General features: G+C 39.9%; 1 protein-coding gene across 2 annotated transcripts; it reads left to right on the top strand.

Annotated features, from left to right (window-relative positions):
* Positions 1-259: 259 nt before the first annotated feature.
* On the top strand, positions 260-27,438 carry CAPZA2 (capping actin protein of muscle Z-line subunit alpha 2). Of its 2 annotated transcripts, none has more exons than XM_085219036.1 (10): positions 260-402; positions 15,216-15,279; positions 16,560-16,611; positions 17,284-17,347; positions 17,840-18,046; positions 19,224-19,303; positions 20,187-20,265; positions 23,334-23,405; positions 26,153-26,215; positions 27,093-27,438. In XM_085219036.1, exons 1-10 carry the CDS (start codon positions 328-330, stop codon positions 27,231-27,233), a joined length of 897 nt encoding a protein of 298 aa, XP_085075162.1. In that variant the 5' UTR covers positions 260-327; the 3' UTR covers positions 27,234-27,438. The 2 variants fall into 2 exon arrangements, with proteins under 2 accessions (XP_085075162.1, XP_010705005.1); XM_010706703.4 differs by lacking the exon at positions 260-402 and adding an exon at positions 1,368-1,424.
* Positions 27,439-27,960: the final 522 nt, after the last annotated feature.

Below are 27,960 nucleotides of genomic sequence, written 5' to 3'. Positions count from 1 at the left end.
CTCTGAGCTCGGAGCTCAGACAGCCCCGCCAGGAGGGCGCTGGAGGGAACCATCTCCTGAGCCGCACCTGACAGGAGATAAGGAGCACTCCCAGCCAGCCTCAGTTCTTCCACCATACCCTGGGCTTCTGGTAGATGAAGACACTAAATGTAGCAGTCTCCAAACCCAATGGCAGTCTCCAAACCCTAACGCCATCCTTCCACTGCGCTCTCCGTGGGTTCCAGGCACACCCCGCCCACCGCCCGTCCTTCCCGCAGCCGGCTCCCGCCCCCGCAGCGCGCATGCGCAGACGCGCCGCAGCCGGAGGGGCGGGGGCGCCCTTCCTGCATGCGAGGGCGGAGCCGCGGGGCGCCGGACGGCAAGATGGCGGACCTGGAGGAGCAGCTCTCAGATGAAGAGAAGGTAGGGGTGGGCGGCGCGGTTACGCCGCTTCCCATCGCCGAACCCCGTTTCTTCCCATCGCCGAACCCCGCTCTTCCCCGGCCTTCTGAGTCGGCGGGCCGCGGGACCGTCGCCGTTCGGGGCCGCCCCCGCGTCCCGGCCCGTCAGCCGGGGGCTGGAGGAGGGTCCGCAGGCGGCAGGGGGGCAGGGCCGGCCCGTGGCAGCTCCCGCCGCTCCTTGTAGGGTGCGAGGCGGACGGGAGAGCCGGGCCCGGTGGGGCGGGATCCGGTGTGCGCTGGGAGCGGCGGCGGCCGGGGGACGCTTAGCGGCGAGCCGGGGGTAGAAAAGGCTCCTCCGGCCCTTCCTCCATCTCCGCTTCCCCTTTCCCGGGCCTCCAGCTCTCCCCAGGGATGGGGCCGTGCCTCGGCCTGGCCCCCGAGCCGGGGTGCCCTAAGGGAGGAAGGGTGTGGAGCGAGGAAGGCTTTCTCGTTTCCTATTAAGCGGCAGCAGCGGGGGAAGGCTGAGGTCGCGCATCAGAGGTTCGTGCTGCCCGGGTGTGTGTGTGTGGTCTCTGCTTGTGGCCGTGGGAACTCTTCCGGCTTCAAGCAGGTTTTCACAGGACATCTCTGAAGGAGCAGCATGTATTACAAGAGCTCCGTTACCAGCACTCCCTGCCTTCCCCTCGGAGCCAGTTTCATGGCAGCTGCCTGCTCAGAGCTGGGCTGCGGTGCTTCATGTGCACGGCTCACATCTTCACATAATGCACAGTTTTATGCATTTCTTTCAAAAAAAAAAAAAAAACAAACGCGGGTTGTCATGGCAGCAGAAGCTTTGAGGTGACTTAAGTGTTGGAGGCATCAGAAAAAAGAAATGCTTCAGACTTCTCTGAAGTTAGAAGATAGGCGTCCAAAATATTGTTGGTTACGATAAGGTAGATTCTCTGTACTTTTCTAGGTTGACAGGGCTGTGTTTCAGAGCTGAAGAGGTGTTGGTGGGCCAAGATGCTGAGTGCATGGATCTCCACTTTCTATTCCCAGCCACAGGTTTTGAGATTGGTCCTCTATCTGGTTCACATTCACATGTGTTATATGTGGCAGTCTGTGATTGTATTCTTTCTAGAACATACAAGTAACTTTAATCCACTTGATAGAGTATATGCCTGAACATGCTGAGTCTGCAAGCTAAGATCACAGGGCTGGAGGATGGCTAAAGTTAGCAGAAACCTCAGGGTTCACCTGCCCCAAGCAGGTTACCAATGATCACATCCAGGCTGCTTCTGAAAATCCCAAAGGAGGAGTAACCTGTGCCAGCACTCAGCCACCCACAAAGAGCAGAAGTGCTTCCTTCCTTGTGCCAAACAGGACTTCCTGTTTCAGTTTGTTCTTATTGCCTCTTGTCCTGTCAAATAACATAAGGTACAGTGACGCTTTCTTCTTACCACTCTGTGAGCTGAGAAGCAGTGCCTATGCTTGAGTGACTGATGAAGTTAAGTTCTGAGCTTTCTTTTGTCCTTTAATTGCAGTTTTTCTTTTTTCTCCAAATTGGTGCAGACTTTCTGGAGGCTCCTCTTGCCTTCCTATAATTGAATAAAGTCAGCATTTTTTCATTGCAAATTTAAATTGATTTGTCTACCCATTTCAGTCTTCTATAAAATTGATCATTCTACATGATTGCAGTTTTCCAAGCCTGACTGTATATTTATTGGCAATAAAACAAAGATGAATAATGCTGCAAGCTCATGGAAAAGCAAATAAATATCCATCCAGATCTTGTGATACCTCCAGATTTTAATTTTTCATGGAAGAGGCATGTGGATTAGTTTTCATGAATCTGAACCTCTTAGAAGGTTTATCAGTGTTATATATATCTCCATGCTGAAATAAGCATTCACTGTGTTCTGTGGCTCTCACTAGTGTTTGGAGAAGCTGTTTATGGACTTATATTTGACTCTGACACGTAACTTATTTTAGATAGCCTTTTAGCAATGCTTTTGAAAGCATGGATGTATTTAAGTTGTGCTATCATTTTACAACAAAAAATTATACTGCTTAAAAACTATAATCATTTTCTGATGATATTAAACTGATAAGTTTGTGCACTCTGAGTTAACTAAGTAGAAGATATATTCAGTTTAAAGCATTTGGGGGATCCGAGTTACTGTAAAATGAAGTGGATAGATTTGCCTTGTACTGAGCCACTAAATGAATACTGCATAAGGAATGAAACTTAGAAGTGCAAATACTTCGTATACATATCTATCTTGAATTTAATCAGTTTAATTCATTCCTGATGTCTCAACTAACACTTTCTGTGAATGATAACAGATTTTTTTTTTAAGCTAACACTTATGAAGCTAGACAAGATTTTTCTTAAATGCTGAGTTTTAGGAGCTAAAATAATGCTGCTGGGTAGCACATGGAAAGCACATACTTCTCCCTCATTTAACAGGGACTGTAATGTAAATCCAGAAGGAATGGTGGGCGGACAAACATTCATTTTCACAGGGAATAATCGTATTGCTTCTTTGTGTAACTTTCTCCCTTTATACAAAACAAAGGCCATCAAAGGCTGACATAGACAATGGTGATGCTATGGGAAATTCTGATAGAGATGTAGCTACAGTGAGGGATTCAGTGATATCACAAGTTATGAATTGTGCTTGGTTTGTGTCTTCCTCTGTGTGCAGGCAGGAACTGTAAGTGCTGCAAAGGCAGAAAGAAGTGCGTAGTTCGGGTAAAGGAGCTCTAAAACCAAGGAAGGAGAAGAGCAATTGCGAGAAAACATCATTTCCCTGTGCAGGATGGTGTATCATAGAATTGTTTGAGTTGGAAGGGACCTTTAAAGGCCAACTAGTCCAACCTCCCCTGCAATGAACAGGGACACCACAGCTAGATCAGGTTGCTCAGAGCCCCGTCCAGCCAGGCCTTGAGTGTCTCCAGGGGCAGGGCACCCAGCAGCTCTCTGGGCAGCCTGTTGCAGTGCCTCACCACCCTCATCATAAAAAACTGTTCTTATATCCAGTCCAAATCTCACATTTTTTTTAGCTTGAAACCATTTTCTGTTGTTTTGTCGCAACAGACCCTGCTAAATAGTCTGTCTCTCTTTTTGTAGCCCCTTTTCAGACACAGGAAGGTCGCTCTCAGGTCTCCAAGAGCTTTGTGTACTCCTGGCTGTACAGCCCCAGCTCTCTCAGCCTGTCCTCAAAGGGGAGCTGTTCCATCCCATGGATCACCAAGGGCTGTCCAGTGCTAAAGACAGCTTCTTTGAGACACAGTGGTTTGTGGTGTTCTGTAGGTCTCTAAAAGTTAAGAACGTTTCAGTTAGGTGGAAAAAGAAAATATTATGTTTATCTTTCAGTCTATAAATAAAAATTAGATGTGAGAGGTGGAAATACTGAAGTCCAGATCTTTTAAGAGAGACAGCAATGGAAAATCATCACTTTCCTTCACTTCAGAGGTAATTTGTCCTCTGATTAAGTCTTGAATACAAAATTATTTATTTATCCAAGATATTTGAAGTAGGGGTTTTTTTTAAGCTCAATAACCATTTTATGCAGTGTAGTTATGTTTCAGTTCCTGTACAAATTGTTCTACCTGTGGCTATGTCAAACTGATAAGCATATATAAGAATGTTTTGTTTTGTTTCAATGAGCTTATTAGTGTGTATATACAAATTGCAATTTATTTACATGACTATAAGCAGTGCTTAACAGAAGGGATTGTTTTCATTGTAGAAGATGTATTTGTTAATGTAAATACTTGTTAATAAATAGCAGCACAAACAAAATAGGGCTCCAACTGTTTGAATCCGAAGGATGTTCTGTAGTCAGCGCCTTTTGGCGACTCACCAGGATGTGTTTGCTGTAGGTTTTTTGGTCTTTTTTTTTTTTTCCTCAATGTAAAACCCTCTCACCACAAAGCACAGGAGTGAAATAGCCGTGTTGACGTTGAGGTAGCCTGAGAAAACAGAGATGTCTTTAATGAAGAAAGGGGAGAGTATTGATAGGAAGGTAGAAAACATCACGATGTTTTTTAATGCAAAAATAGCTCACATTCCTTAAAATGCTGAGCATAAAAGTACATGTATTGTCAAACGTGGGATCAGAAAGGAACCCCGCCTCTTTCAGTAAGGTTATGCCTCAGTAGACCTACTTGTTCAGGGAGGCATATTGAGTAAGGTGGAGTTTAGCAGTCGGCCAACTGGCTGGAGGTAAAACAAAACTTCCCTTCTGATGAGGAAATGATCCCATTTGTGAAAATGAACCCGCTTTGCTGCCATGTATTTCCTGGTACGTTCGGTAACTTGACAGCTTTTTGAACTAGGTGTGAAAAGCTGCAAAGCTGAGTATAAATATGCTAGCAAAACTCTGCAGTGGAATTTAGAGTAGTTAAGGAAAACTCTTTTCTTTAGTAAATGCTTTGAGATTAAAAAAATCTAAGCCAGTTAAATGCATTGTCTTGTGTCAAGGCTTCCTATGTCGGCAGCAGAGCTCCCTGTGCAGGAGCAAACCCACCCATGAGCTTAAAAGCATCAGTAGGCTTTTTTTAAAGATAGTTATTCCTTTTAAAATAATCTGATTTTTAAATGCTGATGTTTAGTAAGTCCATTTGTGCTCTAAATCATTTGTTTTGGAAGGATCTGAAATCTTAACTTTCGGAACTGCCTCAAATGAGACTTGGAGGCTTTAGAAAATGAGGATCAGAACATTTTGGAGTAGAAGCAGGATTTTAATAGTCAGCTATGTGCTATAATTGCACAATAATCCATAACTGAAGGTGATGTTTTGCAGGTATTCTAATGTTCTTTCTTTCTAGTTCATAGAATGTATGTCTTGTAGTACATTAAAGATGTAGCTTTGCTAACCTGTCTTGCAGGGGAACCTTGTGAGCCCCCCCTCCTGTTCTTGTTGAAGCTCTGAATGGAACTAGGAATGCTGTAGCGTGTTCCTGTGGCCGACTGAGAATCTTTTAATAATTGAATGTGAAAAACACTCAAACAGTGACTGAATTAGCGTGTGTTTAAGTTATCACATTATGGAGACAGTCTCATTGTCACAGTTAATATCTTTCCATGAGTGAAACAGAACAGAAGTTTGTAGAGGGAGTTGCTATCCTACACATATGAAGTTCAACGTAATGGTTACCATTTGATAACACTTTGTGACAATTCTTTAATAAGAATGAGGAAGTTGAGAGTGCATCTCAGACTGCTGTGTAATTCTGAATGTGGCAGCCTTCCCAAGGCTTTTGTATGTCCATAGCTGAGACAGGGAAATGAGTTAGTGTGACTTAGAGGATGATTTTTAAAAATGCATCTTTACTCTTGAGGTCAAAGGACAGAATCAAAACTGTAATCATTTTATCTGTATGAAAATGTTGAAAAATTGATCATTTACTGTATGTATAACTACAAATAATAACTTTATTTATTTGTGGAGTGGTACAAGCTGGAAGAAACTTCTGGAGGTATCCCAAATGCTGCGTTGTCCAAGCAGGCCAGCTCAGATCAGGTTGCTCAGGAACTTGCCCTTTCAGATTTGGGTACTGCTGAGGATGGAGGCTGCACAGTCTGTGGGTAACCTATTCCAGTGTCTGACAGCATTCACACTCAGAAACTGTTCAATGACAGTTTCTCATGTGGCTGCTTGTCTGATCCTTATTGTTTATTTTCACTGCGTGTCTCCATAAAGAGATGACGTAAAGCAAACTTGCCTGCATTCTAGACAGTTAAAAAAAAAAAAAAACCAACACCACCAACATCTGAGACTTGAAGATGCATACAAATGAAAGCTGTTATTCTAAATCAAGGTGATTTCTAAAACTGCAATTCCTATTTTCTTTTGTTATGAACAGTTTGAGGAGACTGGATGCTTACACGCGTTCTGACCGCGTCGTGGGCTGTATGTATAAGGAGTGCCACCTCAGCACCATCAGAAGCCTGGCTCCTGCCTTTGTGCTCACACAGCTCTTGTGGAAACTTGCTACGCAGGGAACCTCACCAGTTACATCTATAAGGTTAAAAAGAGAATTACCCCAAAATAGAGGAAAGTGGTAGAACAAATTACTGGCTAATCCAGCAGTACTTGAAATGGGAGAGAATGATCTATGATCTATGATGTGGTAGATGAAGCTTTCTATTGCTCAGCAGCAGTCATCAACCTAAGTTCTGCTGTGAAATATCATCTTTCTTTGATTTCATTTCTGCAAACCAAAGAGGAATGAGGTAAAAATTCTAACCACAGTATATGGCAAATCATTATATTTTTCTCAGACAAAACTGTATAAAACTGAGTTTTAGTTTCTGAAAATGAGGTTTTTAAAAGTTGGAACAGCTTAAGCAGAAATGAAAGCAGATTTTTCAGCACATGGAGTTGCTGTTTCTATTGCTCAGTAACCAGCTTTCAAAATGCAAGGCCCTTCAAATACTTGCTTCTTAATTTGACCGAGTGTTAAAATTTCAGAACTGCAAATTAACTTTGAGAGATAATTTTAAGGCACTGGAGTAGCAGGGATGGATTTGGGTATGGGTAAGGTGGCATCTCAGTCTGGGAATAGGTCAGAGCAAGCTCTGCCCTTCTTCCTTTTTACTTCCCACTGCTCTTGAATCCAGGCTTGGTATCCTTGGAATAATTAATGTTAAATAATGAGCTTGAACTAATAGGAAGGATCACTTCAGAAATGTAGGTTTTACAGTGGATGAATATTCTGCACATGTAAACAAAGGATTTGTTACGTTGTGATGGATGCTGCTCTGCAGCAGCTGCTGAGAAAGAGAGACCTGGTTGCTTGCGTTGGGCTGGCAGAATGGTGTGGGGAGATGGCACCACCATCTTTTGTGTATGTTTGGTTAGCCATGCTGTATGCTTTTAACTTCTCAAACAAAAGTTAAGAACTTTGCTTTACAATAAATGTAAGATTTCACGGCTGTTTCAGTTCTCTAGGAATGACTTGCAAGGAAATGGTGAGATTTTTATGGATCAGATAGATATCAAATAAGCATCAGAAGAATACCTTGCTGCTTGCCTTCTAGTGATTGTTGGATAAGAGCTAGCTGTAAACCTATGGTCATATCCTTTGTCAAATCATAGGGGGGTTGTGCTAGCTCCTAGCTGGCTGCCCAACATATTTTGCTTGCTGGATTTGTTAAAAATGTTCAGGTTTAATACTATGTTGAAGTGTGCAGTACCAAAGAATAAGTTTTGGTGATGCTTTGAAGCATGCTGAGTGCTTTGGAACACCGGTGTAGTTTCCTGAGAGCGGGACTAGATGCAACTTTATTGGACACACCTCTATTTTTCAATTTGCTGTTGTCCTCAAAGAGCTGTCAGAAGCATGATGCATACATAAAAAGCTGGATTTTGTATAAATCCTGAACCTGAAATGTTCTTAATTTTTTCAGCTGTTTTGGTAATTTCCTGGTTGCTCATATGTGTGAGCTTTCAAGCGCAAACGTGGAGAAAGGACTACAGAAAAGATAAATTGGAGTAAAACCACTGCAGGAATAATGTTCTGCACTACAAGTTTGGGGCATGTGGTGCCATCAATAGTTCTGGAATCCCTTTTGTATGTATGTGGTTTTCCTAGCCCATTTGTTCTCTAGCTGACTACTGGCAAGACACAGGCTTTCAGAGAAATACGGGTGCAGGCAAAAGATGATATATTCAACTCCCTGTAGTTTAATTAGCAGTACTTTTTTTTTGTTAACAGACTTTAGTAACTGATGGCGATGGCTGAAGTTTCAGGTTGACATTGATGGTTTAAGGTTTACAAACAAAACATGTTTTGCTAAGTTCAGTACTGTTCTAATGTTTCTGAATTAGTATATAGGAAGTGGATGACATTACAGGGTGAAAACAATCAACACCTTTCAAGATGGTTATTTTTTGTGAAAATAAATTTCTTCATCTGAGTCAGTACTTCAGATAGGACTATTACCTGAACTGACTACTACTGACTACTATCTGAAGTACCTCATATTGTCTCATTTTTGACTAGGATTTACTTTTTTCACTACTATGAAGAGCTAGTAGTGCTACGTGCTATTAAATAGTTGTGTATTATTTTTAAAAATTCCATTTTTAAGTGATTGGATTTATTCAAATCCAATATGATACGATGTTTTTGTCCCCAGGGGCTGACTTAGATTGATACAAGGATCTGTTCCTTTTCTCTTCATTGTTTCAGTTTACAGAATTTCTAACTTGCTAAACGGATTGAGGAAAATATTTGTTCTACAGATTTACTGCAGCTTCAGGCATCAATATGAAGGAAATGTCTGTTCATTTAAAGCGTTGGTATGGAATGTGCCCCTCCTTTCCTGTGCCACAGAGCCACATTTTTGCAGTTCTCTTCCTCAGCTCTCTCAGAAGAGAAGTTAATTGAACGCCATAATGCATTTTTTCAGTTGAGGTTGGAAGCATAGCAGTTGCAAACCTCATTTTCATATTCATCTGCTCCCTGCCACCAAAGGCAGCGAAGCCTTTGCTCCGTGTCTCTGTGAGATGCTGCAGATATCAGAATGCTTCTTTGCTATTTGGAATCATACCCATGAATGTGAATTTGTTTTCTTGAGATGCTGAGGAGATGTTTGCTGCCCACTTGGGGTAATCCCTTTCTCACACGTTCTCAGAGCTTGTCTGGCCCTTTGAAAGCTTATTCACCTCACCAATCTGCTGGCAGCAAGAAGCAGCAATTCTCTGAAATCCTTACAGGGAAGGAATTGATTGCTGTGTTCTTGCCACCTTGTACAGCCATTTTTTGCTACATCAGTTTACTTTTCTGAATGCTCACGTAAGTAGACAAGCAGTGCTGATAGAAAGGAGTTTGTAGATTGGGTTCGTGGGGCACCCAGGTGAGAGGGGATGGAGATTATTTCTTTTGGTGGTAACAGCACAGCAGATCAGTTTATGCCACTTGCAAAATACCCCCAGATCATATTTATTTTAAAAGATTTATCATAATTGCTGGTGGAACATTCTGAGGAGTATCCAACCCTGGCATTTAATTAACTGAAGCTAGTGAGTTCCAAGTATGTACCTTTCTAAAGGAAGCCAGTTGCTTTTTTTCGTAGTTGTTTTAAGCATTGAAGGATTCACGAGCTCAGCACTCTTTTGATGTTTGCAGTACTGACAGCTCATCAGCCATTGTGTCTTGTAAGTGATTTCTAAGGTAGCTGATTGACCTTTGGATGTAGCATAATATACTACATTTCTCAGTGCAAAGTGAATTTTACTTGGTACAAGATACCAGAGCACTCTTGTTCATTGGACAGGAGTATCATGAGAAAAACTGCCTTGGATGAACTCAAAACATGAGACTGAATCAAACTCAGAACTTGATAGAGCTGGCTGTCTTCTGTTCAGTACCACTCTCAGTAGTGCTGACAGGATCTCTGACTGACTTGCATGTTTTTGTCTGTGAATGACAGGTTTTTAGAGGATTGAAACTTCTTCATCTACTTGGAAATCTTAACAGTCAGCCTTCCTGCAGCTATGGGCTAGCTGTGCGAAGCCCCTCTAGCTGCCTGATAGAGCTCAATGGGTCAACACCAAGTCATTTGCTCAGTTGTCTGCAGAAAGGCTTCCTGAACCAGCGAGAATGGTGCCAGAAGGCATGGCAGTGGGCACCAGACTCTTGGGGCACTTTACTGCTCCTAGGGAAGGAACAAAGAGCTCCCTTCTACTAAATATGGCATCTCACCTACTTGTTTTGCCAAACATAGATTCACCTGTGAGTATGAGATTTGGTTTTACAGGGAAGTGAAGGCTCTCTCAGGAATATAAAATGCACGATGCGTGGTGCCTTATTCCTTGTACAACAATTGCTGTAATTGCTGATAAAGGCAACTGCTAGAGCAAACTCTTCTCCTGTGATCAGCAACAATGGCTCTGTAGGGTTGGATTGGATTACCAAGGTTTTTTTTCTTCTCCCACTCCACTGTTTTTCTTTTTTGGTTTGGTGTCTTCTTTTTTCTTTTTAAGATTTTATTTAAGAAGGTTTGAATATGAACCTCACTGTTTCATTTTAATTGCTGTAGAGCAGTAAACTTTAACCTGTGATGCATGCAGAGGAAGGGTGGGTCTCCCTGCTGCAATGAATCTGCAGCTGAACTTGCGATAAGTGATGTGCGGGAAAGAATAATGGCAAAGCATGTGGTTTCACAGCATATTGCTTACTGCTGTGTTCTTCCTCTGCAGTGTGGCTGTTCACTGAAGGAACTGTCAGGCTGCCTGACAAGAACAGCTGTAGTTCAGATAAGTTAAAGGGGAAAAGATAAAGGGGGGAAAAAAAGAGAAGCTAACTGAAGTTGTAATGCCTTTCTTTTTGTCAGGTGTACCCTGGCTGATGGCTGGGAATGAGCATATCTCACAGCAGAGCTGACATTGTAGCATGGCGTTGTGAGAGCCCTGCATGTCTGAGCGTGTACTCATGGCCATATATAGGCACATGCAGCACAGAAGGTTGGGCTTTTTCAACCAATGTCAGCTTCCGATTTGCCAGAAACAGGAAGAGTGGTTTGGGGGCATTTTAAGTCACGGCGTGTGACTTTAAATTCAAACAGACTTCATGGTGTGAGTGTGGAAAAGGTGAAGAAGGAGGATTTGTCTGTGTACCTGAGTGATGGCGTGCCTTGGGAGAGATTGCACTGGAAACAAAGGCAAAAGGATGAAAGCAAAACACTGTTCAGTAAATGACTGCTTTGTCCTTGTGTAATCTGAACAAACAGCAAATACTGACATACCCAAATCTAGGTGCTTGTTTATATAACAACTGCTTCAATCTCTAACAAGACAAAGTATGGCCTGATAGCCACACTCGTTGCCTATAACAAAGCTATCCTTTTCTCCTCCTTTTATCCCCTCAATCTGAATTTTTACCTTAGCTGCAATCGTTTTCTACATACAAATCAAGCTTTTAACTGATGTGCTGGGCAGTATTTGGTTTCACTTGCACTGAGAGATTCAGTCTTGCTGACTCTTATTTACTGATCACAGACTGCATTTCAGTCTGCACTGTGAATTCTGATCTACATGTGGAAATAGAGAGCATCTGCAGCAGGGGATGCTTCTCTTCATAATGCTTAAGAAGTTGTGTTCCCTTACAGTGTGTGTATTGCTTGTCCAAATTAATCCTCAAAGCTGAAGCAAGTCGCAGAAGCCTTTAGGAAGATGTATTTAGATTGGTTTTCTGCATTCAGTTAATTAAATACAGTAAGTGTGCATTTGAATGCAAAGAATGATAGTAAAAGCTGCCCACAAGAGTTGTTTTTTTTGTGAACCACTGATCATTAGAACTTCTGAAGTTTGCAATTTCTTGCGAGCTGTTCAGAAGATTTCTAACTAAAACAGTGACTGTAAATCTAGTCTTGGAAACTACAGCAGGAAAACATTGCTATGATGTTCTAGATGATGTTTTGGGAAAAAACTAGAGTAACGAGTTGAGACATATAATGTATTTTCTCAGTTCTGACTACTTGAGATTTTGAAGGAATTCTCAGTTATAACCTGGATTTTTGCTTCTCGCTGCTATTTGTATGAAGTGCTCGTACTTTGTGCCAGCCTGCGTTTCTCTTGAATGAAAAGTGTTTGTCCCTCAGACTTTAAAATGCTGTGTTCTTTGTGTTCTGACGGTGAAATCAGTTCTGATCAGTTTGTAAGAGTCTGGGTGTCTCAAATAACTGGCATTGTTCACAACCGTCATGCATCCCTCTAGGCTTTAAAGAAAGCCCTAATTTCCTACCTGTACTCTGTTGCACTTGATGTTTTTTAGCTTACTGCTGTGTGTTACAAGTAAAGTACTTTTGCTGTATCTCTATCCTTTTTTTCTTTTAATTATTTGTCCTAACCCACCACTTTTCAGTTGTCTGCTCCGGTGTTGTAACTCGTGCTTCCTAGGGCGGCACCTGAGCCAGTGGCTTCTTGTTGCCAAAAGGGGGGGATGTTGAGCTCGGTGAGGCACGTGGGAGCGCAGTCATTTCTGCTTTAGTGTTAGGCTGGCTTCGGAGCACAGAGCGTGTCTTTTGGGAAGGACTCTCTGGCAATAGAGAATCCCTAAGTGACCTTCAGGTCTTGTGTGTCAGATAAGAGTACTGGATAAGTATTGGTAGTAAGTTAATTTGGTTTAACTACTGAAAAAAGAGGTGGATTAGCTGTAATAGGGCTCCTTTTGCGTAGGTAGGTTAGCAACATACAGAGAGCAGTTGACTAATAAGACAGCAGGTTTCTGGCTTCTGCAATCATGAGTGTTCCTCACACGTCTTGATTTGCACATTGGTGATTATTTAGAAAGTGGTGTCTATGATGAATTGCTGCACTAAAGAGAGTCATACTGAGGAATTTAATTTACTGCTTAGTGTTCATTGAAAGCAATATCTTGCTTAGTCTGTCCTGAGGAAACATGTTACTATTGATTTCTTCTGGATAGATATAATTTATACTACAGCAAATCTAACAATAAGAAGAAAAGCAGTTTGTACTGGTAGCAAAAAAAAAAAAAAAAAAAAAAAAAAGCAAAATCAATGTAGCATTGTCAGAACAACTGAAAACAAGGTATTACTTGGGTTGTAGTGCAGATTTCCTATATGACATTGCACATATTTGCAGCTTAATCCACATGGTTATTTAAAGTGCAGTTTGAGCATCCAAGTTTTCCTTAATCTTGCATTGTTAGCAGCTGCCCAGCCCCAGACTGCACCCTGTGTTTCAGAGCTCAGGCTTTCTCTGGAAATCTTGCCCCTGAGCGTGCCCAGAGCTGGCCCAGCCATGCCCAGGGTGAGCAGGCCTATCTGTGTTCTGGAGTCAAGTCAGAACCTGCGAACTGCCCCCTCATCCAGCACAGCTCCCTAGCTGGTCCTCGGTATGGGCCCAAAGTCCAGCTTCATCCCAGGCTCTGTTAATTGGTCGCTTGATTAAAATGCCCTGGCAGAAGAGCCCGGAGCTCACCTTGCCGTTCTCCATCTGGAGCAGCCCATTAAGGCAGTTCCTTAGCTGGGTGTCTGTGCTCTGCGTTGGTTTGGTCTGAGCATTGAACTACACACAATATGGGCTGCCCCTGCTCCTGCAGGGTGGTGGAGCAGCGTGCCTTCACTGGGGAGAAGCACCCAGTCTGCTGGCTGGGGTGATCTTTGGCTTGTGCAAATGGAATTAAATTCCTTTGTGTCAAAGAAGGCAGTTGGGTTTATCTGGGCGAGTGCTTTAATAAGCTGCCATAAAACAAGGCACTCCCACCTAGCTGCTTTGTCTCTTTCGATGAAAGAGTAAGCCCTGTGGCACTTATCTCACTATAATGCAGAATATGCGTTTACGTGCAAAGAGGAGTTCTGACGTATGCATTTGAAGCAGCAGATAAAGGCTGTCAGCAATCCAAAACACGGCATTCAACTGAGACAGCTGAGACCTGGCTGCCTTTTCATTTCACAGAATCACAGAATCGTAGGGGTTGGACTGGACCTCCAGAGATCATCGAGTTCAACCCTCCTGCCAAAGCAGGTTCCCTACACCAGGTCGCACAAGTAGGTGTCCACATGGGTCTTGAATATCTCCAGAGAAGGAGACTCCACAAGTTCCCTGGGCAGCCATTAGCATTTCCATTAGCAGCTCTGACTTGTGCAGTGAGCAGGAAGCCGCTTGGCGAATCGTTTGGGATCTGCTTGAGTTTGAACTCCGCTGATGAGGCAGCAGCCATGTGCTTTCTCAGGACACTCAGAGCTTGAATCACCTCTCCTGGAGGTGACTGGAACCTGGCTGAGCACTGGGTTTATCATCAACCTGAACAATAGTAGATACTTACGGGTTGATTCAGGAGCTTGTGCAGGCTCAGACAGTTGCTTCTTCAGTTTCATATACCTGTAAACATCTAAATGTAAAGCATTTTGTGGTTGTTTAGGTATTTGTCAGTAAAGTACGTGCTTCACAGACTTCTTAATTTCAAACAGAAAGACCAAACAGTGCAGAAACTGCATCTCCTAGATCTTTATCCCACAGAACCATAATTGAAGGTGTTAGAAATGGGAAATACGGTTCAAGTCACTAGATTTGAATAGCAACATCATGACAAGAATGAGAGATGGCCTTGAATGTCTCCTCAACTTAGATAGTTGTAAATTACAAAGAGTAGGATCTCTTGTCAAGTTAGGAATCCAACTTTTGTTTATTTGTTCTGCTTGTTCTTAAGAGCTTAAAGGGGAAAACAACAATGAAAAACAGTCAGCGGAGGGACACTGTATGAGTAAGGTAGTACTTCAGCCATTTTCAGGTTGGTTGTTCCATGGTGAAGAAAGCAGCTTTGTGTTCCTCTGGCAAGCATGTGTCTGCAGCTGTGCAGTGCAGCAAGCCAGCTCGGGGGACCGGTCTGCAAAAAAGAAAGATTACCTTCCTGATTTTGCTCACTGTGCAGTTGTGTAAGTGCTTGTGCAAGCATAGGTAGAGAAAAAGCCAGGGCAAGCGTGCATACTTTGAGTGGAAGTGCTGACATTTGCTGTGTTTCGAGTGCAAAAAAGTTATGGGTGAGGTAATGGCTCGAGGTTCTCGGGTGTTTTTCTTTGGGGTGGGGAGTTGTGTTGTTGTGTTGTTTTGTTTTGTGGGTTGTTGGTTTTGTTTTGTTTTGTTTTTTAACTTCTGTCTCCTTCTGGTTCTATCACTTGTAATCATCTCTGTCCTGGTGAGATGAAACTTCATTTTCTGTGTTTCTGATAAAGAGCAGTGCAGTGTGAATGAATTAGTGAAACAGGAATTGTGTATTTTCGTGTCTGGTCATTGAAGTTATCCAGCTTTTCATCATCGGTGTGAATAGAAATAATTACAACTCTATAAAACCACGTTATTTTTTGTCTTGTAGGTGCGTATAGCAGCAAAATTCATAATTCATGCTCCTCCTGGGGAATTCAATGAGGTTTTCAATGGTAAGTGTCTTTCTGCTGCATGTTTTCATTTAAGGCAAAAGCGTATTGCTGATTGCTCTCCTGAATTTCATGTAGCTTAGTTTTTTAGGAGCTCACTTGCTGTAAGAGCTTTACAATCCTGACTCTGTAGCATGCAATATAAGCTTTGCAGTCATAAGGCAGCTTGGAGTTTAAATGCAGTAGTGAGAACCTACTAGTTCTCTTTGTGATGTGAGAATGAGCCTGCTTTCTGTTTCTGTTCAACCATGGTTTAACAGTTGTGTTCTTTTACAAGGCACACACTCCTACTTCAGCAATTTACAATTATATTTTTCAATAGAAATCAAAGTAAAATTAAAATGGCTCTGAGTATCATTTTGAATAGTTAACCTTGAATGTACAAAGGAATACTGCTTAAAGTGTGGAAAGAGTATTAATCCCCTGCAAACATTTTAACCCTTAAGTTATGGCATCCTACATTTTACTGATATGTAGGTAAGCTGTAAGGAGACTTGAAATTAGTTTCCCTCTGCTATTAATTCCTAAGCTTTATCTAAGATGCTATTTTTCTTTAAAACTTGTTGCATTTGTCCTGTGCATACATTGGTAGCTGTAGCCTACAGTAACTCAGATGCTATTTAGATAAGGAAGTAAGGTGAGTACACTAAACTTCTCATGAGTGACAGGAGCTTAAATTTGTTAAGGAATGTAATGAGAAGTATTTTGTTCTTCAGTTAAACTGTGAGTAGGTAATTAATACCTGAACATAGCTTGTAGTGTACTTGTGAAATGAACTGCTGGTGAGCAGCTTGTGAGCAGAGATCTCTGAAAGCAAATACAATTTCTTCTTGCAGTGCTGCTAACACTGCTATTAAGCCAGTTCGTAGTTACAGCTCCCTGCACAGTAATGCAGCTGCGTGTTTGATGACACACAACAACACATTTGATCATAGATGTTTAGCCAAAGACTTGAGTGTTAGAGTGCTAAGGATCAAAAGCATTTACATGCAATTCAGACTGACTTCTTTGACAAATTCCTTGACTGTTACACAGCTACAGGGTATGGCTTGTATCTTCTTAACCAGATTGCATTGGAAGGAATCCCGTTTCAGTAGTGCTTTTCTCATTTAGTTCAGTCAAAATTAGAAAATCTGAAGCAATGGATTTTTCTGCCTAGTTACTTAGATGGTCTGGGATGGTTTGGGTTTTAATTGTTTTGGAAAGTTTGTTGCCATTTGTTATGTGAGTGGAACAAATCTTTGAATTAAGTATACTTCTGTGTTATAAACATCTCCTTTCAGATGTTCGGTTGCTGCTTAATAATGACAATCTTCTCAGGGAAGGAGCAGCCCAGTAAGTACCAGCTGCCATGTACTCAGTTGCATGAAAGTCAGTTCAGTAAGGCTTCCCCTGGCAGTAAGTGATTTGTTTAAAAAGATCCTTTTGCAAATAAAACCCTATTGTGAGCATTGTGCATCTTTGATTAAGATGCATCATTTTGGCAGCGAAGAAATCAGTGTTGTATCCTGATGAGTTGGAACAGCTGCTTTTGAAATGGGAGACCTGGATTTTGGAATTTGTCTCTGCATTTTTGCATTTTGTTTTTAGTTTATTGGTAAATGCTGCAGACACTAGACCTGTATAAGTAGGGAAGACCTTACTTTTACATGAAGACATTATGCCCACTGTATTTCATACCAGATTTAATTTCCTCTGTAAGAATAGAGATGCCTAATTGAATAGGAAGAAACTCAGTGGAATTTACATTTTCTGTTCTTTCACTTTCTGTGGGTGTCTGTACGAGGTGACTTTTGAATGTGAATCATTGTGTAACGATTGGAATAGCAGTATCAGTGCCGAGTGAGTCAAGGTGAGCCCGTATTTTAGGGCCTGCTAAATAATGAGGCAGTAATAAATTTCTTGCTTATCATCCAGATTATTAGCTATTGTTTTAAGTCTCTTACGTCTACTAAGGAAGAACGATTGTGCCTGATGCAGGTTTTTGGTGTTTTTTCCCTCTTGTAGTGCGTTTGCACAGTACAACTTGGACCAGTTTACTCCAGTAAAAATTGACGGTTACGATGAGCAGGTATGAATACACTGACATTCCTTACATTTTTTTTTAAAGATGTTCTGGTATTGGAACATACCTCGGAAAGCAAAAGAAAGGAAATACATCTTCTCTACTAAAATATAGATGTTATGGTCCACCGGTGGTACCAGTTCAGTAAGTTAATCTCAAGAGCTTGCAATTTCATTGTGTGTTATTGTCTGGTATTCTGATTTGGAGCTGTAGGAGCTGCTTACCTGTAGTACTTGAAGTCACTATAGACAGGAGAGAAGAACTTCTTATTGCCTTTTGTTTCAGTAACAGGGTAGCAATCTGGATTTTGATTCTGTGTCAGTGCTTCCTGTTAGCTTCTTCCTCCCTTAATGTACATGCGTATGTTGTTTAAAATGTGACTCTTTCAGGAATCTTCAGTTAAGTGTGCACTGAAATGCACAATTGTACAATTTGGCGTGATATTTTTTTCCGTCTTTATTTTATACTAATACAATTAACTGAAATTTCATAATACAGGTTTTGATAACAGAACATGGTGATTTGGGAAATGGAAAATTTTTGGATCCCAAGAACAAGATTTCTTTTAAATTTGATCACTTAAGAAAGGAGGCTACTGATCCTAGGCCCCATGAAGTTGAAAATGCCATAGAATCCTGGAGAAATTCAGTTGAAACAGCAATGAAGGCGTATGTGAAAGAACACTACCCAAATGGTGTATGCACGGTAAGTACTAAGCTATCTAACCACTGAACTATTGGTGTAGCATAGAATTAAAAATAAAATAAAATGCTCTCAGTAGTGCTGTCATCCTTTACTGTATTCTATGAAAAGTATGAGGAAAAACAGAAGAGTACCACCAGTGGCACTGCTGTAGGTATTATAGATGGCTCTGAAGATGAGATTTTCTGCTTCAGGAATGTGTCTTCTTAAAATTTATGATGCCTTGTCTTAGTTTGGTTTCTGTGGATATCTGCAAATTAAATTCCTAACATCAAGTCAATGAAAAAGTTATGTAAATTCATTTTATTCCACTTCCATATGTGTGGATTTTATCTCTTGTAGATAAAAATTTAAAATGAAATTGTAACTAACTTGGTGAAGAAGGAGCATAGTTGGTTTCAACTGTGAAGAATTATTCTTCACAGGGGTTTGTTAGGGAGATCAGGGAAAGCTTCAAATGTTTAATATTTCAGCAACTACCAACACATGGCTACTATGGGTTATATTTCTATTTTAGTCCTTTCATAGAAAAGGCTTGAGACCTTCTGTAGATGCCTGCAGATTGGCCTCATTGATCCTGGATACCTGGTAGATTATTTAAAGAAGTAATAAACAAATATTGCATGAGATACAAATATCTGCCTTGGTTTGGCTTACTGACAAAACGGTCAGTAAAGCAAACTGGTTTTCTCTTCATCACTCATTATATATAAAAAAATGTATAGTATAAAATATATAAGATGTATATTTAAAAATATATAAAAATTCTTACCACCAGCATCACTGGGTTCTGCAGCTTCTTGAAATAAAACTCTAGACTTAAATAGCATTTGATTTGCTGTTAGGAACCCTGTGACTGTTTTAAGTTTGGCAAGCTGATCTGTGGATAGCTGTCCTGGACTTTGTATTAACCTGATGGAAAATTAATCTAGTGAAGAAATGAATATTCATTTCCTGATTTAACGTGATGAATTGGATTCCTGTATAAGTCAGATGAGTGCCCAAGTTTTTCTGATTTTTAGTATATAATCATATTTTATGTACTGAGTATTATATAAGAATCATACTGATTGTAAAATAGAATTTCCCAGTTAATTGGGGTATACAGTAGGACTGGGTATCGCTAAGCAGTTTGAACGAGATAGCTGAAATAACTCTGCTTTTTTCATTTCTAACTAAGGTGTATGGTAAAACAATTGATGGACAGCAAACCATTATTGCATGCATAGAGAGCCATCAGTTCCAAGCAAAAAATTTTTGGTAAGTTTTTGTGTGGGTACAAATACAGTGAAATACAGCACATGAAACAGCTGCACTATTGGCATTACACTGATTATCCTAACGTCAGACAAGTGCATGTACACCATTCACGTTTCCCTACCAAGCTTTTCTGCCTGTACTAGAGAAATCTTTGAGTGCTCTGGAATCTATACCTAGCTGTAGGAGAATTGGATCTCAGAGTATTGAAACTTTCTTCTTTAAGTGCAGACAAAGCAGGAATCAAGATGTGGCCACAGTACCATCCTGACACAGCTTTAATCTACTAACCTTCTAACCCACTAACCTCCTAGGTAAAATGAAAGTGTCTAATTTACAGGGAAGAAATCAGGTGAAACTACAGACTACAGTCTCCCCATACAGATGTTTGAGACTCCTTTAAGGAATTATGCAAGATTACTGAGTTTGTTTCTACTGGATGGAAAAAAGTTACTCTGGAACAGAAATTGTAGGAGAGCTGAAAGATTTAGAGTTTCAGTAGTAGCAGACAGTCTTGCTACTTTAAGGTTCCTTTCATTCCATTTTTTGGTAGCCTGCTCTGAAATGAATTTGGCTGATCCAGCAAATTTTCTAGGTCCTGGAAAGAAAAAAAGATCAGTTATATGTGTATACTAATAAAGAAGGAAAGAACACTAAAGCCTTTAGATATTTTCAGAAGCTAAGTCCTGTTGTTAAAAGCTCCTTACTAATAGATGTCCTTGGTCTTCATCCAAATCTTGGATAAGTATTCCAGGAAACTGTTTTCCTCATGACTGGCTACAGGCTGAATATTTATGATTTGATAGACATTGTGCATATGTAGTTCCACTGGGTATTTTGTTCTTTTCTTTTGACTGACTGTTGTATATTTTATTGTTTTTGAAAGGAATGGCCGCTGGAGGTCAGAATGGAAGTTTACAATCTCCCCTTCAACCACTCAAGTGGCTGGCATCTTGAAAATTCAGGTATGTTTATCCTGAACTGTTTCCTGATGAATGAAGTATCCAGTTATCAGGAGAGACTTAGGCCAATGCATTTAAATATTTCAGGAGAACTGGGGAGCCCAGGAAGCCAAAGAGAGAACAGTTCAGTTAAGTGTTAGCCACTTGACTGCGTATTTGCCTCCTTCTTGCAAAATACTGTAATGATTCTGTGGACTTCAGAAGATGCGTTTGTCTTGGATGGGCATATAGCTATTTCAGTTTTGTACCTGTTTCCTGTACAGTGAGCCAGTAGAAACTTGAATTCCACATTACATGGAGAAGCTTCTTTAGGGCAATCCCTTTCTGAAGGAGGGATTTTTTTCTTAAGTGATAGTAGCTTTTTTTTCACGTTACCCACCTTGTTGTTTAGAAAGATAGGAACCTTTGGTTTGAGTCATTCTATTATCTGAGATTTTTGAATTTAGATCTCTTTCATTATGAATTTTCCCTTTCTGTTGGCTCTAAGGCATTCAGAAATATGTTTTCCAAGCAGGAATGCAGAATTCTTGAAACAAGAGCAAGTCTGACTGTCATGCGGTAGGCAGACGAACTTGGCTTTCTGGATTGGTTCCCTGGAATGTGTACACATATTTTGCAGGAGGTTATTTAAACATTTCTGGGATCAGGGACTAGAATTTTACTGCAGCCTGCCTTTCAGTGTAGGAGGGCTTTTTGGTTCGTTTGGGTTTTTTTGTCATTTTTTTTTTCTTTTACTAGATGTAAGCCAAGCTCTCTTTTCCTGCTCTTTCTGCACCCTCAGTAACTTTTGCACTGATCTTACTGCTCAGTGACTTGATTTCAGAAGGAAGATGCACCAGAATATTCTCAGTGTGAGGCTTAGTATGTTCTTCTGTGTTGTGGTAGCTGTGTTCAGACCTACCCAAGCAGGGGCCTGAATCTGATTTCCCACTTTGGGCCAACATTCTGTAAGCTAGAATGATATTCAGAGTGTGGACAATTGTTACTATATTGTTACATGAAAATGATCATAGGGTACTTCTAGACCTGCTGAGACTTCGGAAGAATCCAAATAAACTATCACTTAAATCTGTCTTGCAACAAGACACTCATTTTGTCCACAGCGTTCACTTCAGGTTAAATGTCTAGGAGATTTTCCAGAACAAGCAGGCATTTATCTCATTCTGGGAAATCTGTGAGCAAACAGCTGTGTGATGCTTTGCTGCCTGCAGGATTAAATGACAACTGAAAGTAGCCTGAACAGGGAATTGAGTTAAATGTGCATTTCAAGCTGATTTGTCCTTTATGACTATCTTGTATAATTAATCAAGACGTTATTTCTGTTTATTAAAGTGCATGTTTTGGGAAGCAATTAAAAGTTTGAGCTTTTTGCTTGCTTAGGACATTCCTATTTTACTACAGAATGCTGGATTCTGTTTCAAAGTTTTAGAAATTTTGTTTAATTTCTGCAATGGATACAGAAGTACCTTGAGTGCTTTAGTTTAAGGAGTGAAACAGGCTTCTGGATTATAAACTTAGTATGTCTTTAGTCGATTGGGGAACCTTTATGACAACAATACTGCCATTGCCTTGATTCTGATAAGGTCTTTCCTAAGTACCTTGGGGGAAATTCCAGCACCACCTGTGTTCTGGTGTCTTATTTACTGTTAAGGTCACATATATGATCTTCTTTTTTTTCTTGTTCTATTAATACATTCCAATTTAAGGGAATCTTAACTGTCTTAACCTGTTTCAGATTTAATTTTCTTTTAATTACACAAGATGAATACTGTGCAACAGCAGTGTTTTACTAAAGTCCCTTTGGTGCTTGATGTGCCCCAGCTGTGCATGGAAAACAATTGATAAGTGTGTTGGTGACTGATTTTATCTGTTATATAATCTGTTATTCTCATCCCTCCTTAGTTAATATTTCCAAGAGGTTCTGTTCATAAACATCATCCTTGTAGTCTTCTGAACCCAGATGTAGCATTCTAGAAGGATGTCAGCAGTGAGGTATAGTACAGAACAGTTAATTCTCATATTTCACTTGACATAAGAAATCTCAGGATTAGATTTGACTCTTCATCCCTGTTAAATCCCTGTTAGGTCTGGATGTTTGCTAAGAATATAACTTGGTGAGGCAGGTATTTGTGCTGATATTGACTTTAGAGCACAGGGGAGATTTGAACCCTCTCCAGTGGATCATGGCAGAGAAGGCCAGATTATACCTCACTGGGTTCTCTTGTTTCATTGGAAGGGCTCATAGTTCTGCACTGAGTAAGCACTTCTCACCTCCGTGGAACTGGATTGAAAAAGACTGATAGAAGTTTCAGCCTGTGATGTTTGATTTGAAAATAAGCTAATCTTATCCTTAGGATATTTTCTGTTGGAAAACAAGAATTGGAAAACATAATTTCATATATGCTTCTGATTTTTCAAGTTCTCTGATAGTTGCATTAGAACCTGAATGTTTTCAGTTCCTTCTCTCCTTCCCAACTGAATTTAGAACTAAAGTTAGCTTGAATAGAGTTTTACCACTTACCTCCTCCTGTAGGTAAGGATATGCAAGGAAGTCGTTTGTAGAGTTAACATTTCAAATGTAAATAAATTTCATTCTGCCTTACTACCTTTCTCAAACTTTGTATTGAATTGCTCCTTTGCCTACACGTGTACCTGGTTTTGTTTTGAGCTGTACCTAACAGAGGGAGATATCAAAAACAGGCAGGTGAAGAAAGGGAAGCTTAGTGTTGCGTTATTCCTGGCACACAGTTTGAGCAAAGCTGGAAAGAAAGGAACTTCAGTGTATCCTGAAGCCTTGCCAAAGCTGTTCTCATGTTAAATATATCGTTACCACTTGAAGAATTTTTAGTGAAGTTATCATGTTAAGTAGCAAGTTTTCTACTTCTTGTTAATCAAAGCCTAAGCTTCTTTAAATGAAATAGTTCTTGAGTCAATCAACAGCAAAATATACTAAATTTAGTAGCTTCTTCAGTGTTCCCTTTCTAAAAGTATTTAATTTCTACAACATTTTGATTTTCATGTATGATGACATTCTGTGACATTTAATGAGTTTTTTGTCTAATTTTCTGTAGGTTCACTATTATGAAGATGGTAATGTTCAGCTTGTGAGCCATAAAGACATACAGGATTCCCTAACAGTGTCTGTAAGTAAACTTTAGAGACCTTTATGTGTACACTGAAGTGACTTTTTGATTTAAAAACAGAAGCTAACTTAAAAAATAACTTGGAAATGTGAGGGCTAGTTTTCTTTTCTGTGTGAATGAGCATGAATATTCTAATCTGTGAATATTTTATATGTAATATTTTCTACTTCTATAACTACATTTAATAATTTTAAATTACTACAATTACATGTAGTTAATGCTAATTTAAAAATGTTTTGATTAAACATGTGCTTGCATGTGGCTTATATAAGCTAAATTCACTTTGTAGTTTTAATCAGTTTGCTGTCCTGTCTTTCTACCCCTGTGTTGTATTTAAATTTCAGTATGCAGAGTGTCTTATAGATTTAATTTTTGAGTATGAAGAAGGTTTGAGTTATAATAATCCACTTTATTAGTGCAGCTTCTAGGAGATCACCTGTAGTCCTGCTTTGTTTGTGGCAATGTAACTGGTATGCTAAAAACTAGGAAGCAAAGGCTGCCAGTTGAGAAGCAGTAGTGAGTATTTTTCCTCCATTTCCTCCCAGTCTGTAACTGGTGCTTTCAACATCACGGTTTTCCATACAAAAAGCTCTTTCAGAGATGCTTCAGCTTGAGAAGTACTAACACTTCTGGAGTTTAAAGTTTCCTTTCCAAGTGGATATTTGTAGAAATGAGAAGCACAGGGTTGAAATAAAAGTTGTTTGGAAATAGTAGCACAAGTGTCCTTTAGGAGTTGGTATTATTGCAAAATGATCTGCTACTTTTGAAGTTATAATCTTCTTGCTTACTGGAGGTGATATATACAGGTGGTAAGATTTCATCCTGGAGTGTTCCTTAAAAAAATTAAGCCAGAGAAGTTAAACTGGTAAAGTGAGATTTTAAACATGAACATTAGAAGTATTTTAAAGATAAAGACTAGTAGTGACCCTGTGGATCTCAAAACCTTAGTTCATCAATAGAGAACATTGTTCATTAATATAAAGCAAGGCTTGTTGGCTTTTCAGATGCAATAGCAGCATAGAGAGTGGTGCCAAGAGATAACACTTCTGTAGCTGTAGATATAAAATTACTTTTCACCCCCTAAGCAAAGAGATCTGTTTAGTCTTTCATTCAACCAAGAGATGTTTCAGAAGGAACTGTCTGGAAGAAGGTCTTGTTTCAATAGCTTTTGCTTCTCTTTCTATTGGAAGTAACTTAATCCTGTTCTGCAATTTAGAAGACCAATGAGTAGAAAAACATCTTTTACATAACCTTCCTGTCTCCTAATAGAACAAAAGCAAGTATGCTGCTGGTTACCAATTTCTAGCCATAGCTAAAGCCTTCAGAGCGGGTAGAGCTTCTTATCTCACGCAGACAGAATGGTAGAATAAAAGGAGCCCTGATGACTTCTTTTTTTGTTGTTTGGCAAAGAAGCGATTTTGTACGGCAATGGGCACAAGTGAAAGAAAGAAGTGAAAAGTTGTCTTTTTGCTGGAACTATGAATAATTGTAGTGAGGGTTGCTTTTTTTCCTCTAGTTTTTCTCTGAGCCTTTGAAATCATTGTCTCGGTTCACTGAAAAGTCAAAGGCCTTTCATCCTGCGTTCTTCTGCTTGCTCTCTAGCACCTTTGTCTCTTTCTGCCTTGTTCAGGAGCACTTTCACAGCTGCTAGATGCAGTTTCTCTGAAACTTTGAAGCAGTTCTACTTGAGCCTGCCATAGCTTTTCTCCGGCCATGCAGTCCAGCCTTGCTCTTTTATTAGCACTTCTGTTGCCAGTGGCAATTAAGCTCAAAGAACTAACCCTCTGGAGGCAAAAGGGATTGCATAGGACAAAATCATGTCTACCTTTTCAGCTGCTGCTGCAGATGTCCCTTCAGGAATGTCCCCAAGACCCAAGTTGAAGGTTTCTAAATTTTTGAACGCTCCTTTCCTTCCTAACACCTCTTTCAAGCACTTCAGCTAATTTGCCTTCAGATTGACTGAAGGGTTGCTGTGTATTTTTAAAACAAACAAGAATTTACGTGCTTAAGGATGAGGCATCAAAACACTGCTATCAATCATGATTAATTTTGGAAATTGAGTTGTTGCATCCTCATTTTTGTGGTGTTTACTTGAATGTTTTTATGAGACTACATATAATTTGTGTTTCCTGCCTCAGCTGAGTTGCCTAATGTAGAATGCTCAGAGATGAATCATTTGTTGTTGTTGTTGTTTGTAGTTTGTGTATTTTTTGTTTAGCAGATGTTCATTAAGTTGTACTGGAGATAAAATGTTGATAGTGTTAAAACAAGCAAAGTATTGATGTTTAGAGACTTGTGTGTGCATTCTCATACTTACAAATGCTGTTCTTTCTTTGTCTTTTTATTCAAAACAGAGCTTTGAATCAAGGCGTTTTAATGAGCTCTGCAGTAATCTTTATGCTTGTTCCAGTTGAAATGCTCTCATTTTTTAACATCATTTCCTACCACAATTAAATCTAGCTTGACTCATGTAAATAAACCAGTACTGCTGTGTACCTTGTTGATTTGTTTCCTCATAATTTTAGCTTGTGCTCTGAACTCACACGATTAATTAAGGTGTAACAAGAAAGAATGTGACGTATATCTGTTGGATGAGTGTTGAGTTCAGCTGTGTTTTAGTCACTAAATGGTCATGTGTTCTCATGGAGTCTTCTGCAATCTCTCATGATAGTGGAATAAACAAAATGTAAGTAGTCTTCACAGAACCATGCAGTACATCCTGCCTGACTCAAATGCTCTTTGTCTAGAATGAAGCCCAGACGGCGAAGGAATTTATAAAAATTGTGGAGGCTGCGGAAAATGAGTATCAGGTGGGTTGGATAAAAACACCACAGCCATAATCAAACATTATCATATATTTAACCAGAGCTACTATTCTGCAATTAGCGACCTTGATACTAAGATTATGCCATTTCAAGTAAATACAAATAGATTGCATGCTGCCGTTAAATGTACCTTCCCTTTCCAAGCCTTTTGGTGATTGCACTCGCCTACATAATATAGTATAAGTCATTCTTTGAGAGCAGAAGATGAATCTCTGAGGTCCCCAGTGTGTTTAAATATCAGTGGTTCTGATCCCTTTCATCCCAAGTGCATTTCTTAAGTGGAATTTTTGTACAGATTTTGTTTGGAGGTGGCTCTTTTACACAGCTTTGCTAAATATGACTAAGCATTATGTATTTGAGTTAGTCATTTTGAAGTTAGAGAAGTACAGCTGTTCTAGATGCCCTTTGTAGAAGTGGTTTCATGTTCATTTAAGTCTTTAACATAAAGTGGATTTCAGACACCTCGTTCTGTCAGGTTGGAAAAAAATACTCATTAGTAAAATTGTACCAAATATCATATGCGTTATATTTAAGTCATGCTGTGATGTTGACTGACTCAGCCATCCCCCAGAAATAACAGTGGGAGACTTTGGTGTGTGGAGTTGATGTGTGAGTTAACTCTGATCAGCATTTCATTCATGTTGCTGATTAACCACACTGAGGTTTGCTGAGTCACCTGGCCTAGAACCAGGTTCATTGCATCTGTTGGACTGTCTTGTAGTTTCAATCTAGGTGTAACATCTTTTATTCATAAAATATTTCAATGTATTAAGCCTCTAACAGGCTATTCAATCATTTAACTTTATACGTAGCATCTTTGTTCTGTTTTTCATGTATCTTTGTATGACTTTGTGTTTAACAGACTGCAATCAGTGAGAATTACCAGACCATGTCGGACACTACATTCAAGGCCTTACGTCGGCAGTTGCCAGTTACCCGCACCAAGATTGACTGGAACAAGATTCTTAGCTATAAGATTGGAAAAGAGATGCAGAATGCTTAAAATGAACGTTGCATGACTGGATCATTTTAGTGTCCTTGTATAAAAATTAAAAAAAAAAAAAAAAAATACGAAAGGTATTTGGAACTGTCAAATCACCCAGTCAGCATGGGCTTTTGCCATTGAAAATCACTGTAAGTAGTTTGGTTAGAGCACAAAGCTTAGCTAATTGATCTTTTTTTTTTTCCTTTTCCTTTCTCTTCAAAGGGTTGCAACTTCAGTATAGCTGAGTATTTTCCTTTAAAGTTTCTGTTTTACCTTTATTTTTTTATAATGAAGAGACCATGCCTTTAGTTTCCGATTACAAGTTAAGAACAGTTTGAAAATATTTTTGCATATGATAACCCTTTCTCTTGCTTTCATGTGAAATGGACGACTTCCAAAATATGCTGGATTCCCTGTGGAGATCACTAGTGTGCATTTCTAGGTCAAGGTCAACGTGGAGTTAGCAATAGGTGCTGTTGTTGAAATCATCTCCCTTTCCACTGTATGTCATCTTGGGGGAAAGCATTTTCTATCTTGTTTCAATCTTTGAGAATACTTATTTAGCGTTAACAAAACTTTTTTTTTAAGAAAAGGCCAAGGTCTAATGCTGTTTTAAGGTTTTGAAATTAAATAAAAGTACTTACTCCAGAAATCCACTTAATGCTTTGTTCCTGACGGTTACTTAAATGAGCTTAAATTCCATCTGCCCTTAAGTTTTTGTCATAAAGCCACAAGTGTATTATAA

This window comes from Meleagris gallopavo, chromosome 1 (genome assembly GCF_905368555.1).
Source record: "Meleagris gallopavo chromosome 1, MGAL_WU_HG_1.1, whole genome shotgun sequence".
NCBI lineage: Eukaryota > Metazoa > Chordata > Aves > Galliformes > Phasianidae > Meleagris > Meleagris gallopavo.
Note: the sequence above shows the minus strand (reverse complement) of the source record. Positions and strands in the feature narration are given on the sequence as shown.

Coding starts and splice junctions, on each gene's coding strand:
- CAPZA2 (XM_085219036.1), top strand. CDS start 328: ATGCGAGGGCGGAGCCGCGGGGCGCCGGACGGCAAGATGGCGGACCTG. Junction 17,348..17,839: donor TTGACGGTTACGATGAGCAG/GTATGAATACAC, acceptor TTCATAATACAG/GTTTTGATAACAGAACATGG. Junction 19,304..20,186: donor TTCCAAGCAAAAAATTTTTG/GTAAGTTTTTGT, acceptor TGTTTTTGAAAG/GAATGGCCGCTGGAGGTCAG.